Genomic DNA, 14,303 nt, shown 5'->3' on the forward strand with positions numbered 1-14,303 from the left:
CCCTGAATCTGGCATTTGTAGGGTCATGGGTGGATGAAGACATCTCCAATTTACATGATGTTACTGACAGTGATTTCTGGCACTACAGGCAGACTGGCAGGCTTTTGAAATTATGCTGAGCAGGTGCCCAGCAATGTGACCAACCCCCAAGGTCATATTGGAAATTACAAAACACTGACACTAGCAGAATCCCAACTCTGAATTAAGAGACTTTTTCTAGTTGTCCTTTGCCTTTGTCTTTTTCTTTTGACAGTCTGATTTTAAGGGAGCAGAGAAGACTGGGATCATAGTCCTGTAAGAAAAGCTCATTAAAGCCAAAACTGTCGAGTCAGCAGGTCAGAGGTAAGATACATAGGAAGATGCTCTTCTGCTTGAGATGAAGAAAGAAAGCTCATTTTCTTGTAGTGATTGATATCTGAGGACTTGTTTCTTTGACAGGTTTTATCCATTTATTTATCAGAGAAGCCTATAAGAAAAAATTATCTGAGTTTTTTTTTGCATAAAGGAAATGACACATAAAGGAAACACTTGCCTTCTGGTTCTTTTCCATGCATTTGATGTATTTTTGTGCAAGTTCCTTGCACTTGTCAGAGAATCTAAAAATGTTCTAAGTTGCAAAACATTTGTTTGTGGACTGTGTCTTAATTATATACAACTCTGTCAATTTATGGAGGCAGGGAAATCTAACTACAGAGATAAAATCTGTAGGATACTGGATAGTAAGGAGGAACACAACGCAAATAGGTGCTGCATTAGAAGTTTATTGATTTAGGAACCCTATGATACCTTACATTCTCAATTCACTGGGCATATGTATTACTAATCTCTGGGGAACAGAAACCAGAATTCTCATTCTCATGTTCGCTGATGAGACAAAACTGGGGGTAGTGACTGATACACCTGAGGGCTGTGCTGCCATGGCAGGAGGTTTGGACTAGATGATCTCCAGAGTTCTCTTCTAACCCTAATGATTCTGAGATTCCTAAGCTCCACAATTACAGTCCACATTTTTACTAGTTATTGTTATTATTACCACTGTTTCATTTATTGTCTGATCCATTTTTGTTTCAAAGGAAAGGCCACTAGGACAGTGGGCCTTTACCTATGACTTTGATAATATAATGCCTCAATGTTATCTCAAAAGAAAACACTAATGCCATAGGGCAGAAAAGACAAAGTTGTTTGCCTTTTGTTACCTCTTGGTCATGAATTACTGATGTGGGGCATTGCATAGCACATGGTAATGGAGATGGACATATGTCCAGTATCATTACTTACTAGCCCCACATTTGATGTCAGATTTACAAACAGGAAGTGTGTTCATGTGAGCCAGATTCCCTGTGCAAGGATATGTGGAAGCCACATTTGAAGAATATTAAATATGAGTAAGTTAATATGTATTTAAAACTTATAATGGAGTATTCATGTGGAGATTCAGTGCCCTGTTTCATAAATGAAGTGCATGGCTCTGGACAGATTTTTATTGGCCAAACACAAAATGGCATTTTAAGTGAACCGAGTGAAAATGTGGACATGAGAACCAAGTGGCAAATCTTCTTTTTTGAGTACTGGCTGTCTTTTTTTGTGTTCCAAACTAAGTGCTTTCAGTCAATGCCCTGAAAATTCTTGAACAGTTCTGTATCAAAATGAGTTACGAAACTACAGAGTTCCAAAAGGTACTGTTATGCCTTTTGCTTTTCATCTAAGTCACTGAAAGATGCTCTCTTAAGAGATCTGGAAAAAAATCCTCATAGGTTTTTATGCCACACCACACAAAGTGGCACTGTAGCCTTTCTTTGCAGTGCCCTACCAGTGTAATTCAAGTTTCATGAGTAATTAATTCTCCATGCCAATAAGTCCCTGAACTGCATGTTATAATACTAGCTGCATAGAAACAAGTTTTCAGGTTTTATCCCTTAAAAGGTGATTGCAAACTATGAATTTCTGCTCCTGTGGGGAAAAAATAGTTTCTTTGGATTTCTCTGGTTTCATTTATTTACTGACTACAATTTGGTTATCCTAGGTATCTTCTATAAAAGAAATTTACCCTAAAATTCCCATATAGAAGTTAGATCAGCACTTGTTTATTTGGCTAGGAAAAAAGCATTTTGTAGTACCGTCTTGATTTCTTAACACTGCCAAAAAAAAATTTCAGTTTCTTTCCCCATGTAACTTCAAAAAGGTCTTTTTTAGAATTCCTCCTATTTTTGTCTGTTTCTCAAGACAAATTGGAGTATCTGCAGGGGCACTTACATGCTACCAGCCAGTATCCAATACAAACATTGCAGCCTTGTCTTCCCTATCAAGCCTGTATTTTGACAGTTTTCTTTACTTTATTTCCTTCTAGGACTGGGAAACAGGCTGTAAAAGGACAAGTTGTCAAAGATCACCTATTAATAAAGATTTGCCATGTGCAAAACTGAAATATGAGCAACAAAACATGGCATTACTGTGCTCTTGTATAAGAACTACTCAGTGAAACTTGGATAATTAATTTTATATGCATAGATCTGTCCTGATATTTTCCTTTATCCATCAAGGAGAAAAAAGTTAGAGCTGGAAGGGAAACTTTCATACTCTTATTTCTAGAAACACCTGCCTAAGGTGCCTCGAACATGCTAGAGAAAAGGTCTTTATTAAAACTAACTAATAAAGACCAGACAGGTTGAAATGAGGAATATTTGTTAATGTCCATTTGGACCAGTGTAAATTTTATTAGCACTGAGGTGTAATTGTCAGGAACTTGCAGTTTCGTACGGTGGGGGATTATTCAAACACGTCGGTGCCAATGTTTGCTCAGCGCAGTCAGGATGACTGCACTTTCTGGGTCAACATTGTCTGAAAAAGTTTGCTGTACAGCTGAGGTAAGAAACTAAACATTGAGTCTCACTTCACATAGCCTTTCGTGCTTTGTGATCTGAGTCAAAGTTTCGCTATTTAAAGATCAGACATCTAGAGACATTGTGTTTCTGCTTTTGCACCAAGAGCATATATCTGGTGTCTGTCAGAAGGAAGCTGACTTCACTGGTAACTCTGGTCTTCAGGGCTCTTGTCAGCTTTTACGCGACTTAAGAACATATGCATGGAAATGGAACTATTTTTAAAAGTCCATCCAGACTAATTACAGACTTCCAGTTACTTATCTGAATGTTGTGTAATCACTGAAATAGCATTTGCTGTTTGATGGCCACCCCGTGTATTGACTTTGCAGTGCTGTAATGTTAGTGGAAGGCTGGAGTGTTGGTTGGTGCAGAGACAATGAAAGACAAGATTTCTCTGCCACAGACACTTGGATTTTCCTTTTAAAGATGTTCACACTCTTCTGGTGTAATTACAGCCTGCCAGAGTGAGGAGCATGAAACTGTTTAGCTTGCGAAGCTTAAAATAAAAGGTGTATGTGGAAACAGAACACGATCCTTTTTCTAGCAGTCCAGCACCAAGTCCTATCCCCTCCCTCTGCTGTGGCTTCTTCCCCTGCAATTTAGAGCATCTCCCTATTAATGCATTTTTAGGTGAGTGATTGGGGGACCCTTTTGTCTTCTGTGTTTCTCTCATTATTCCTGTTTCTTAATCTGTTTGTGGCTCATGTTGCATGTCTGAAGTCTCAGGTGTGGGTGCACAGATCTTGTGATTTATGCTCCAGTCTAATTATATAAGGCGCACCCCAGTTCCCATGCAGTCTTCCCCTTGGGCAGACTTCTTGATTGTTCTTGGGCTTGGGTGGTTTTGTGAGGTTTTTTTTAATTGACCGATATCACCGTGCCTTTATCCACAGTCCCAGAATAAAAACAGAAGAAACGTAAGTGGCAGGTCAGTACCCTGGAGGGAACAGGCATGACTCCGTGGTTTCTTTCCCACCCCCTTCCTTTTTGCCCCCAGATATTCCCTCCCTTCCCTTGTGTTACAGACGGGTTTTGCAGAGCTTCAGTCAGTAATGCCAAAAATGTTAAAGTGTAAGTGGCTACCCCTTCCTCTCCAGACCAATCAGTCATTTTCAGTCACAGGTTTCAATCTGCTGCAGCAAAGCCAAGCCTCTGTGCTTGCAGCAGGTCTTACAAAAGCAAGGCTGTGTGACTGACAGGCACAGAGAGAGGGTTCTGCTAACGCACTGAGACAAGTCTGGAAGCAGAGTATCAAGGACGAGGCTGTGGCAGAGGTACTGTGCATTATGGATGAGGCGCTCAGCTCTGTCGTTGATTGATTGAGAGATGGTTGTGCTCTTTCACAATGCTGGGTAAGATCATATGGACTGTCATTTAATATGAGCTTTCTTGTCAGTGGGAAGATGACTTTTCACACAGTGACCCCATGCAGATTGCAAATGACAGCCATGCTCTCTCCTCTGCTTTTTAAGGGTTTAGTCTCTCATGCAGGTGAGTTAACCTAAAACAGCGTTAGTGCTTGCCAGGTGTCATACGCTGGAATTAATGCTTATTCTCAGAATCTCACTGTAAATCTGACTATATATATTGGAAAAGCACCTGTGTCTGATGATGTGAGATACATGTCCTTTATCTCTAGAAGCCAAGGTGCCATCCAACCCCTGTGTAGGTATGGTATTAAATTCAGTAGGGGAGCCATGGGGAATGCAATTTTTTTCTATGCTTTTCTTTCAGGACAGAGAAAGAAGCTGTAACAAACAGTTCTGGAGACTTTGAAGCACAGCCACAGTACTGAGGTCTCTGATTGACAAGGCTTCTGCTTTCTCCTTCTCACAGGGCTCCTCCTACAGATGTTCTGAACGCGTCTGCATCCCGGCAATTTTTTACTGCGCCCAGGTACTGAATGTAAGGAACCAAGCTGCATAGAAAGAAGTGTGGGGTGTAGGAGAAGGAGCACTGTGAGGAGTATACCAGAAGTCATGTCTATACAAAATGCAAGCATGACTTCAAACAAAAATTATTTGAGAGAGCATAGTTGCAGAATGACCGAGTTTATTCTTAAAAAATGATAGAATAAAGCTCTCATTCAACAATATGGCTTATAATCATGTTAAATGGTATGTGTCAGGCTTGACTTCCCTAAGTGTCATCATTTCAATGTATGACTGGAAGTTTATCTATTGCTTGAACAGAATCTCTTTCCTCCCTACAGGTCTTGAAAACTAGAGTTCAGGAACTTCCGGATCAGCCTTTTCATTGAAATACTGGAACTACTATGAAGCCTTCTTGGTTTGCAGTCATCTTGGCAGTGCTCAGTACTGAATTGCTAACAAGTCACTGTTCCACCATCAAGTCCCCGAGGTTCAGAGGACGTGTGCAGCAGGAGCGAAAAAATATCAGACCAAATATCATCCTTGTACTCACAGATGATCAAGATGTGGAGCTAGGTGAGAAATAATTGTTTGCTACTACATTTGGTCATGCGTCTTTCAGTAGTTTATGTCAAGCAGAAAGAACTTTAAATTCAGAGAAGGTGCTGGTCCTGGAACAGTACCAGAATGTGGGACAAGTTTGGAAAGTGAGTTAACAAATATTATTTAATAGCATTCATTGCACTTAATTATAGACTTTAGGAAATATATGCTTATCAAAATCCACCATGGGAGGCTTTAATCAACACAACAGAAAGATTTAATAATGCGTGCAAGGACATACAGATACTTGTATCAAAAGCCTTTTCTCACTCTATGACTTTTTGCAGCATTTAAAAATTTGTGCCTTATGAGGCCAGCCTTTCCCTCAGTGCTGTATAGGTGTCTCTATCTCTACATATTTGTCACAGGGATGTATGTCATCTGACATGTTTACGCACACAGTAAAACTGGTCTAGTTACAGGACTTAGTAACCTTAATATTTGTATGAATTACTGAAATGTTTAAAATCCATCTGCTTTAAAAACTATGCTATATGTATAAAAACATGGTAGTTTTGCTTTCATAAGTATACTAAATATCTGAGCACGTACCAGTCAGAAGTGATTTTCACATATTTTTCTTAGGGTGGAAAAAGTTAAAACACTTGGATGATGTTCCAGGAGGCCTTTGAATGTTTTCCATTAAGTAAGTTAGAAAGATATTAATGGTAGTTATGCATATAACTGATTTTTTGGTTCACTGCCCAAAATGAAAAATCAAGGAGAGAAAGAGGATCATTTTAGGTTACCCCCAAGCAAATATTTTGGGTTGTGAGATCAAAAAGGTGAAAAAATGGCAAATTAAGTTGAAATGAAATCTTGAATTCTTTGCTTTTTTTTTTTAATGAGAGACATATTTTTAATAGAAGTATATAGACAAAATGCCATATGACATTGAAAAATAAAAATGTTTTATTCCAGAAAACTTAATTCTGTTCTAAAATCACATACTTTCAGACAGAAGATTTGTAGACAAAATATGGTCTGTATCTGCAAGCAATTCTTTGGTTGCTTGCGTTTTTGTATTTACCATGATGCAATAATAATTTCATAGTCCTTCAGGGTTCTGAGAAAATAATTAATAAGCTATATTTCGTGACTGTGGGTTGGTGCTTTTATGCAGCAGAGCTCCAAACACAGGCCTTTAGATCTGAACGATTCTTATCTTTTTTATTTTTCACTCTTTCAAACCTCTGCTCTGTTTAGCCATGCTGCATAATGAATAGCTGTTCCCAGCTCTATTTTTGGTCTAAAATACAGCTCTTACAATAGGAGTGCATTTCTTCTTGATAGAGTTGTTCTGAAAAATTTTATTAAAAGGGTCAAGTCAAGTCTTCCTTTTTGTGGTCTGAAAGAGCCTACTCTCTCCAGGGCACTGGGGAAGGTAGGTCAGCAGACACACATCTCTGAAAACAGTGTTACCAACTCGCTGCCTTCAGTCTTGCAAGAAGTTTTGCAAGTGGTGAAAAAGGAGGAAGGATGTGGCGAGTCACTTCGTTCATATTGTGGAGCTCTACTCTTTGAAAGCTGCTCTGAATGTTCACAGGGCACTCTGGCTCCTATTAGCAGGCAGCTGAGCAATAGCCTGGGTGTGTATGCATTCCCACTGCCTTGAATGAACACACAGGTTTCCCCTTTTCATAGATCATTTCACAGGAAACAGGATTCAGCCCCAAGATTTACTGTACTGCATTATTCACACTTCTGCTAATAAATCATTCTGCTTATTTGAAAAATAAAGCCAAACTGTTTTCCATGTGTGAATTTTCCTCTTGCTCTTCATTGATTCCTGAGGAAAGTCTTAAATTTCTCAAAGGTCAGTGGGAAGTAACACTTTCTGCCACAAACAGGATAAAACTTAGGCATTGGTATCCAAAAATCACAAGACTGAAAGTCGCTCAATATGGATTATTTGCTATTGTATTCCCAGCACGAACATTTCTAAAAGCTATTCTAAATGAATGCTTTAACATAAAAGCACATAAGGTACATTATAGACTTCAATCAGGAAGGATTTGTCTCCAGAGCATGTATAAGCATTGAACCAAAATATTCATCTACCTGAGTGCAAATGATATACAGAGGAGTTATCCAAAGTAAAATTTGCAAGGGACAGGGAGTTTGCATTTAGTTAGTGCTCAGACCATAGGAGTATGCACATCTTCCTATTGATCTGCACCATCCCCCTGACTTTTGCATTCTGAGTGCAGAGAAATTCAGTGGAGTTGCTGTCTCATTCACCTTATTAGATAAAGCTAACAAATTGCCCCACAACTGCAGTCACTTCCTGTCTGTGCAAGGAGGAAGGATATTATAGATCAGCTGGTGGATTGCAAATTAAGCTGTGTGAAGCAGCCTGGCCCACAGTTCTTGAAGAAACTCAGCAAATACTTGATCTCCAAAGCTGGGAAATTACTTCTTGAATTGTGCCACTGTGCACTTTCTTTCCCCTACCAAGATCCTGAGGGTAGAGGACTCACTGCCCAACAAAGGCCAGTGTCATCTTGCTCAAGGCAAAGTACCAGCTCCCAGAACCTGGAACTTCTCCCCTCCTGGAGACAGCATACTGTGGCTCTTCAGGGCTCCCACTGGGGTCAGCCCTGTATTCTCTTCAGTCCATTATTTTGCTTGCTTTTTGGTCTCTTCTGCTGTCCTCCCGATTCTCTATTATTTGCATGCATCAGTACCTCAAATTATGACACCCCAATCATTCTTATTGTCCTCACGGTAGAAAATATCTTGCATAATGTCAGAAAGGAGTAAAAACTAATGAATATGTTGGTAGTTCCAGTGTTTCTGACCCTTTTTTACAGCCTAATGCACCACCCAGTGAAATCTATATAAGCCATCCACTGAAGAGAACACTGGGTGAAGAGATCACAGCATCATCTAGACACATCATACCAGGCATAATTTGCATGGTGTGCTTTCCATCTTCACTAAAACTAAAGCACTAAAAAACATAAGCTGAAAAAATGGGGATATGTGCTGAGAACTGAAAAAGTCCATTACCTTCCTGGTGACTTGCATACAACCCATATAAAGAAAAAGTGGCTCCCAGCTATGCCTTTATAGAGATGCCCACCCGTGATGAAAATCCACAGCAACTTTAAGACTTGATATGAAACCTTGGTTGCCAAACATATTTCTTGAGGTATGATAATAGACTGAGAAGTGACATTGAATGTCTTGTCTGACAAAACTTACTAACTTCTGTGTCCAAAGTGGCCATTCCCAGTTATTTGGTGCCCTCAGGTGCTCCCCAATCAGTCATGTAGAGCATGAGTGTCCTGCTGACAGACAGCGCCTGAGTACATGTGCCCTGAAGACTGCAGGCCAGATGGTAAAATATACAAGCTGTGAGGAGAACTACAGACAGCAAAGGATTATAACTTATATCAGCAAGTTTTATCTCCTGCTTGTGTTTTGTTTTCCAAATGAGGAAGTCTCACCTGCTTTGAAGTGCCTATTCCAGAATTTCCAGAGGGGCTTAATCTATTATCAGTGTCAGTAAGTGCATACCTAGAGGGAAAACTTAGTCATAAACAGCAGGTTTGCAAGAGCAGAGGGCTGACCAGCTGGAGGAATGAGGAAGCACTCTAACAGCTACTCATTTATAATACTTGGAGGCAGGAAGGTGCAGATCAGCTCTGCTGCAGTTACTGTGCATTAGGCTACCTGAATAGCCCACTTTCTATCTGAGCACCTCAGCACACATTACAGCTGAGTTCTCAGGAATAAACTGTGACTTTTCAAAAATTGAAGAGCTCTGGTGAAAACAAAACAAAACCTAAAAAGTCAGCCTGGGGTCCAACATAAAGGCATGTAGAAGGAGGATGATTTCTGATTTGTCTTAACAGTTGAGTGAAATGCTCCTACTCATGCAAATGGAGACCTTTTGTGTTCAGGTACCTCTCAGTTACTCTTCTACTTTTCTATATCCCTAAGCACAAGGGGTTCAGGAAAGCACAACAGCAGATGTTCATTTAGAAAATAAGGACTATAAAGACAAAGAGTCTAAAGTGATGATGATTTTCATACACAGTATTAAATGTATCTTTAAAGACAGAGACCCTTACATTTTAAATGAAATGCTGAAGACCCTACGGCCTCTTCCCTTTTTTTAACAATTTTTTTTATACAAAAGACTTCATATTCAACACTTACTCCGTAGCCCAAAACCAAGACAGAGCATGCTTAACTTTAGCTAGTAAGATAATTTGTGAGATTTTATGGCTATAACCTAAAGTTGAGTCTCCTTGGGAGTTCTGTGGTTTTACAGGCAGGTTTTTAATTGCTTTGGAACTTTTTAAAATTTGATTTTCAAGCAACATAAACAAAACCATCAAGAAAAATTCTTGTTGTATCAGTGGAATCAACAGATTTAAATGTAAAATAAGGACAGTCAACTATGCAAAAACCAAAGGAAAAAAAAAAGAAAAAATTCCAGAAACCTCTTTTTAACACCAAAATTGTGCAAGTACTACAATTCACAAACTTGTTTCCTGGGCTCATACTAACATATCCACAGTTAACCCTCACCCTTCAATCTCTGCTCTGTTGGATAACATAAAGAACAAACTTTGACAGCTGTCAGCAAATACTGACAGACTCTATCCAGGGCTGCTCAGCCTTTCTGCAGTCAGAAATCTGCAAGCCCTGCCTCTCTCACCTTGCAGTTCATGAAGATGATTTGAAGGATGCAAAAAATGTCTTTGTTCTTTAAACATTATCAATGCAATTTCTTGAAAAAGGTGCTGCATTTTACCTTTTTTTTCCATAGTTTTTTAGCCCCGAAAACTGATTTTGAGCACAGTGCTTTAGCTTCAGAACCAGACATGCTGATCTTGTGTCCACAGAAACTTTCCTGTAGAAGAATTGCTACTGAATTCTCTCTTTTCTTTCTCCATCTCTCTCCCTCCTTTACTCCCTTCCTCTCTCTATTTTTCTCTTTCTTCTGTCATCTGATAAAACAGAAAGAGTATTAGCATTTTCATTGGTAATCTCAGCATGCTACATATTTTAGTGGCATATTGACTAATAATTCAGTCTGTGTAACATACTGCTTTTCTACAGCTGCATTTGAAGAATTGATTTTTGATCAGATATTGATCTGTGAATTTGATACAGCTTGGACACTATTTCTAGATTAGCCCATATTTTAACTTTATTTTGAAGTCTGAGAACAAAAAAGAATTCAGTCTTTCTGGAATCCTGAAAAATATTTTTATTGGTATAATAAAAATGTGACCTTTTGCCTAAAATTATGAAAGCTGCAGAGCGAAGCACACTGATGTTCAGACACAAGCTAATCACTGATACTTTACTTTTAATAGCATAATAACAGCCAATATATTCAAACAATTTTTTGCAGCACAGTGATGATCAGTACCTCTTATTACAGGGTCCATGCAAGTGATGAATAAAACCAGGAGGATTATGGAGAATGGAGGGGCCTCTTTCATCAATGCCTTTGTAACTACCCCGATGTGCTGCCCGTCGCGGTCCTCGATGCTGACTGGGAAGTATGTGCACAACCACAACATTTACACCAACAACGAAAACTGCTCTTCTCCCTCATGGCAGGCTACTCATGAGCCTCGTACCTTCGCTGTGTATCTCAATAACACTGGGTACAGAACAGGTAAGAGACAAAGCAACAGCAGTTCTTCGTTTAAAGTGAAGATGACATATTCAGCAATTGGTCTTAAATCACTGCCTAAAATGAAACTATTCTTGGTTGTGATAGAGTTTATTTCCTTCCTAGTAGATGCTATAGTGTTGTTGTTTGGATTTAGCATGAGAATAATCTTGATAACACACTGAAGTTTTAAGTTGTTGCTAAGCAGTACATATATTAAGTCAAGAATTTTTAGTGTCTCATGCCCTGACAGCAAAAAGGCTGGAGAGGCACAAGGATTTGGGAGGGGTCACAGCTGATCCAAACCAGCCAATGGGATATTCCATACCATACAGCATCATGCACAGGACATAAACTGAGGGAAACCTGGCCAGGGGGTGCTGCTTGGAAACTGGTTGGATATTGGTAAATGAGTGGTGAACAATTCTATTGAGCATTACTTGGGAGTTTGGGAGTTTTTTGTGGGGTTTATTTCTCTCTCTTTTTGTTGTCTCCCATTACTACTATTATTATTATTATTATTATTATTATTATTATATTTCATTTAAATTGCTAAGCTGTTCTTATCTCAGTCCATGGATTTTACCTTCTTTCCTATTCTCCTCCCAATTCCACTGTGGCTGGAGGTGGGGAGTGAGAGAGCAACTGAGTGGTACTTAGTTGCTGGCTGGGGTTAAACCACAACAGGAGCAACTGTTGTCCCAAACTGGCTGTGCAGGGCAGAGGTTGAATGTCACGGAGAGGGAGGGTAGTACTGCCTGCAGCTCCACATCTGCAGTAACAGCCAGGTAAAGAAACTCACTGGTAGTGAAGCAGCATATTTTCACATTTGGATGTCCCAGGTGGGAAATAAGCAGTTGGGCAGTTGCACCTACTGTGAAAGAGATGCATTTTAGTGGCATTGTGGGTCTGAACTGGCAGTTCCAGACGTGATTATGGTCAGTATTACGGCCTGCTTGTGGACAGCTGCTAGCAGTTATGGAAGAAGATGTCAGGGCCAGGCTGGGAACTGGTGCCAAAGACCTCACAGGAGTGGAGGGACTGTCATGGGAGCAAAACAAGGTGAATGGTATAATTTAAACTTTGCCATGGGGCGATATTTCATTTGCATTTTCTGAAAAGGAATAGAAACATGCCTTTAAGAAGGATTGTTCTTCTGTGCACCAATAAGATTTGATCATTTTCTTGTAAATTCCTGGTGGTTTTCCGTAGTCAGGAGATCCTTTTCCTGTCTACAAAGAACTCTTCTTATTCCTCTCGTCTGTGCTTCAGCTTGATGTAAAACCCAATTCATTTCTGTATCGCCTATCCCCTAAGACTGAATCTGTAGACATGTTAGGCTCCAGCCTGACTTCCCCTTCGCAAGGTACCGGAGTTGTGCGAGGTCGTCAGAGTGCAATTTGTCCAGAAGTGTCGTTCAGCTACAAAGACTCCCCTTCACAGAGCAACGAGGCACTGATCTCCTGCCAGCTGCCTTCCTTACAATGTAACTGGCAGCAAAGAAACTTGCCTCTATCGGCAGTTTAGGCACAAGAAGGGATTGCTTTCAAAGCATAGAGCTGGCAAATGTCTCCATGCTGTCTGCTAGTCCTAAATCTCTTAAAGCTGCTACCTCCAATGCCTCAAGTTTATCTGCCTCTTTCTTCACCACACAGGCAGTTCACTCTTCTTTCTTCTGTCTCTCTGCATCTCTAGTTCTGGAGAGCTTGTGCTTCCTGTATTAAAAACAAAACCAGACAAATCTTTAACTTTTTTGGACTTAGTGTGGGCTCTGATATGAGCTGAATAGTACTTCAGTCTCTATTAAGTTGGTCTCAGTGAAGCTGCCATCTGAGTACAGCACTGCTAAGCCTGAGTAGGGGTCAGCATCAACGTTTTGGAGGAGAAAAGGAAGGGAGAATTGACCATCACTGTTAGAAAAGGTGCTGAATTTGACCTAAAATGAGGTTTATCTCATGACTTACATGTCAGAAATCCTTTCTGCTTGATATATGGGTGCTTCATGTGGGACCTGGCTTTAGTGATTATAAAAAAATTAGTATCTTATTGGTTTGTCATCTATGCTTTGCACAACTAAATGCTTCACACAGAAACTGGACAGCTTTGTCACTAGCCCTCTCTGCCCTTCTGGGGGTAGACACTGCTTTGAGCATATCTGCTCCACTGCCTTGTTATTATGAAGGCATGTGGAGATGCTTACTAAATGCAGACTTGACCCTATTACATGGAAAGGAAAAGGGGGTCAAAAGGAAAGGAACAGGGAAAAAGTGCTTTTTCAAAGGCAAGCAGAGAGAACATCAGTCTTAAAACTGTCAGGATAGGTGAGTTTTAACAAAGGGCAGAAAAGAGTAAAAGAAAATGGAAACAAATGAAAATACCTGCATGAATCTCCAATTCTGACTGAGGTACATTGTTCAATCCTGCAATACTATGGCTACAAAGATTGATCTTTTTACTCCTTGTAAGATGATCCTACCTTCTAATTTAGCCACAATTATTTTTTGAGGTGGTAACTTAATTAACAGCAGATCTTATAATACATTTTTCAAGGATAGTGTTGCCTTATTAAAAAGTCACCCAAAGTCTGCTCGCCAAGCAATAATCTACACTTCACAGCTAGAAAGTTTAGTAAAATTTTAGTGACTCAAAAATACCTGGGAGTCAAAAATAATTGGGAGCAAAAATGAGGGAACTGGGGATAGAGAGGTTGCAGATGTTATGGATACTTACCCTGTGAATTTCTACATGTTTCGACAGTAAATCAGTAGCCTCCTCATTGGGAAACTGAAACACAGAAAGAGAAGTGAATGACTCAGGCCAGTCACAGTTTGGTGACAGTCCTGATAAGGCCCTTGACCAGGGAGCTCCCATCTGGATGAGACAATGTACAATATCTCCAACCTGGTACTCTGAAATTATGAGAATTTAACTCTCCCTTTTTGCATAGGATCAAATTATTATATGTCAGTGGAAATAAAGGGGTGGGAGAGTGTTTATATGATGTCCTCATTTCTGTTCACTCCAAATCGTTTTCAATATCTATGAAGCATCCATTGTCTAAACTTGCAGCAGCCTTAACTAAACCCTCTATATTGCAATTGATCACATGTGGGCAGACTGTTATGAGGGGAGTTCTGCTGAAGCCACGAGGACTCCACACAAGCACAGCAGGCCCTTTAAAGAGAGGTCTGAAACGTGCTCTAATAAACTGTGGTTATAATTAGAGCCCACTGGGAAAACCTGGCAAGGGACCGAATGGGTTCTTCTTTCTTTTTTCTGTTTTATTCTTCTACTCTGATATGACCT

At 39.9% G+C, this 14,303-nt stretch overlaps 1 protein-coding gene across 4 annotated transcripts in view; it reads left to right on the forward strand.

Moving 5' to 3' along the window:
- The first annotated feature begins 313 nt into the window (after window positions 1–313).
- The window catches only part of SULF1 (sulfatase 1), a 70,195-nt gene continuing 56,205 nt past the window's right edge, over window positions 314–14,303 (forward strand). For 3 of the 4 annotated variants that reach the window (XM_082284569.1, XM_082284566.1, XM_082284568.1), the window contains exons 1-4: window positions 314–342; window positions 4,719–4,778; window positions 5,095–5,329; window positions 10,761–11,000. In XM_082284569.1, the coding sequence (XP_082140695.1) occupies window positions 5,158–5,329; window positions 10,761–11,000 (412 nt within the window). In that variant the 5' untranslated portion in view covers window positions 314–342; window positions 4,719–4,778; window positions 5,095–5,157. Of the gene's footprint in view, window positions 343–4,718; window positions 4,779–5,094; window positions 5,330–5,941; window positions 6,003–10,760; window positions 11,001–14,303 lie in introns of those variants that run through there. The other variant, XM_082284567.1, reaches the window with a different exon arrangement.

Source organism: Coloeus monedula (assembly GCF_965178545.1).
Source record: "Coloeus monedula genome assembly, chromosome: 1".
Lineage (NCBI taxonomy): Eukaryota > Metazoa > Chordata > Aves > Passeriformes > Corvidae > Coloeus > Coloeus monedula.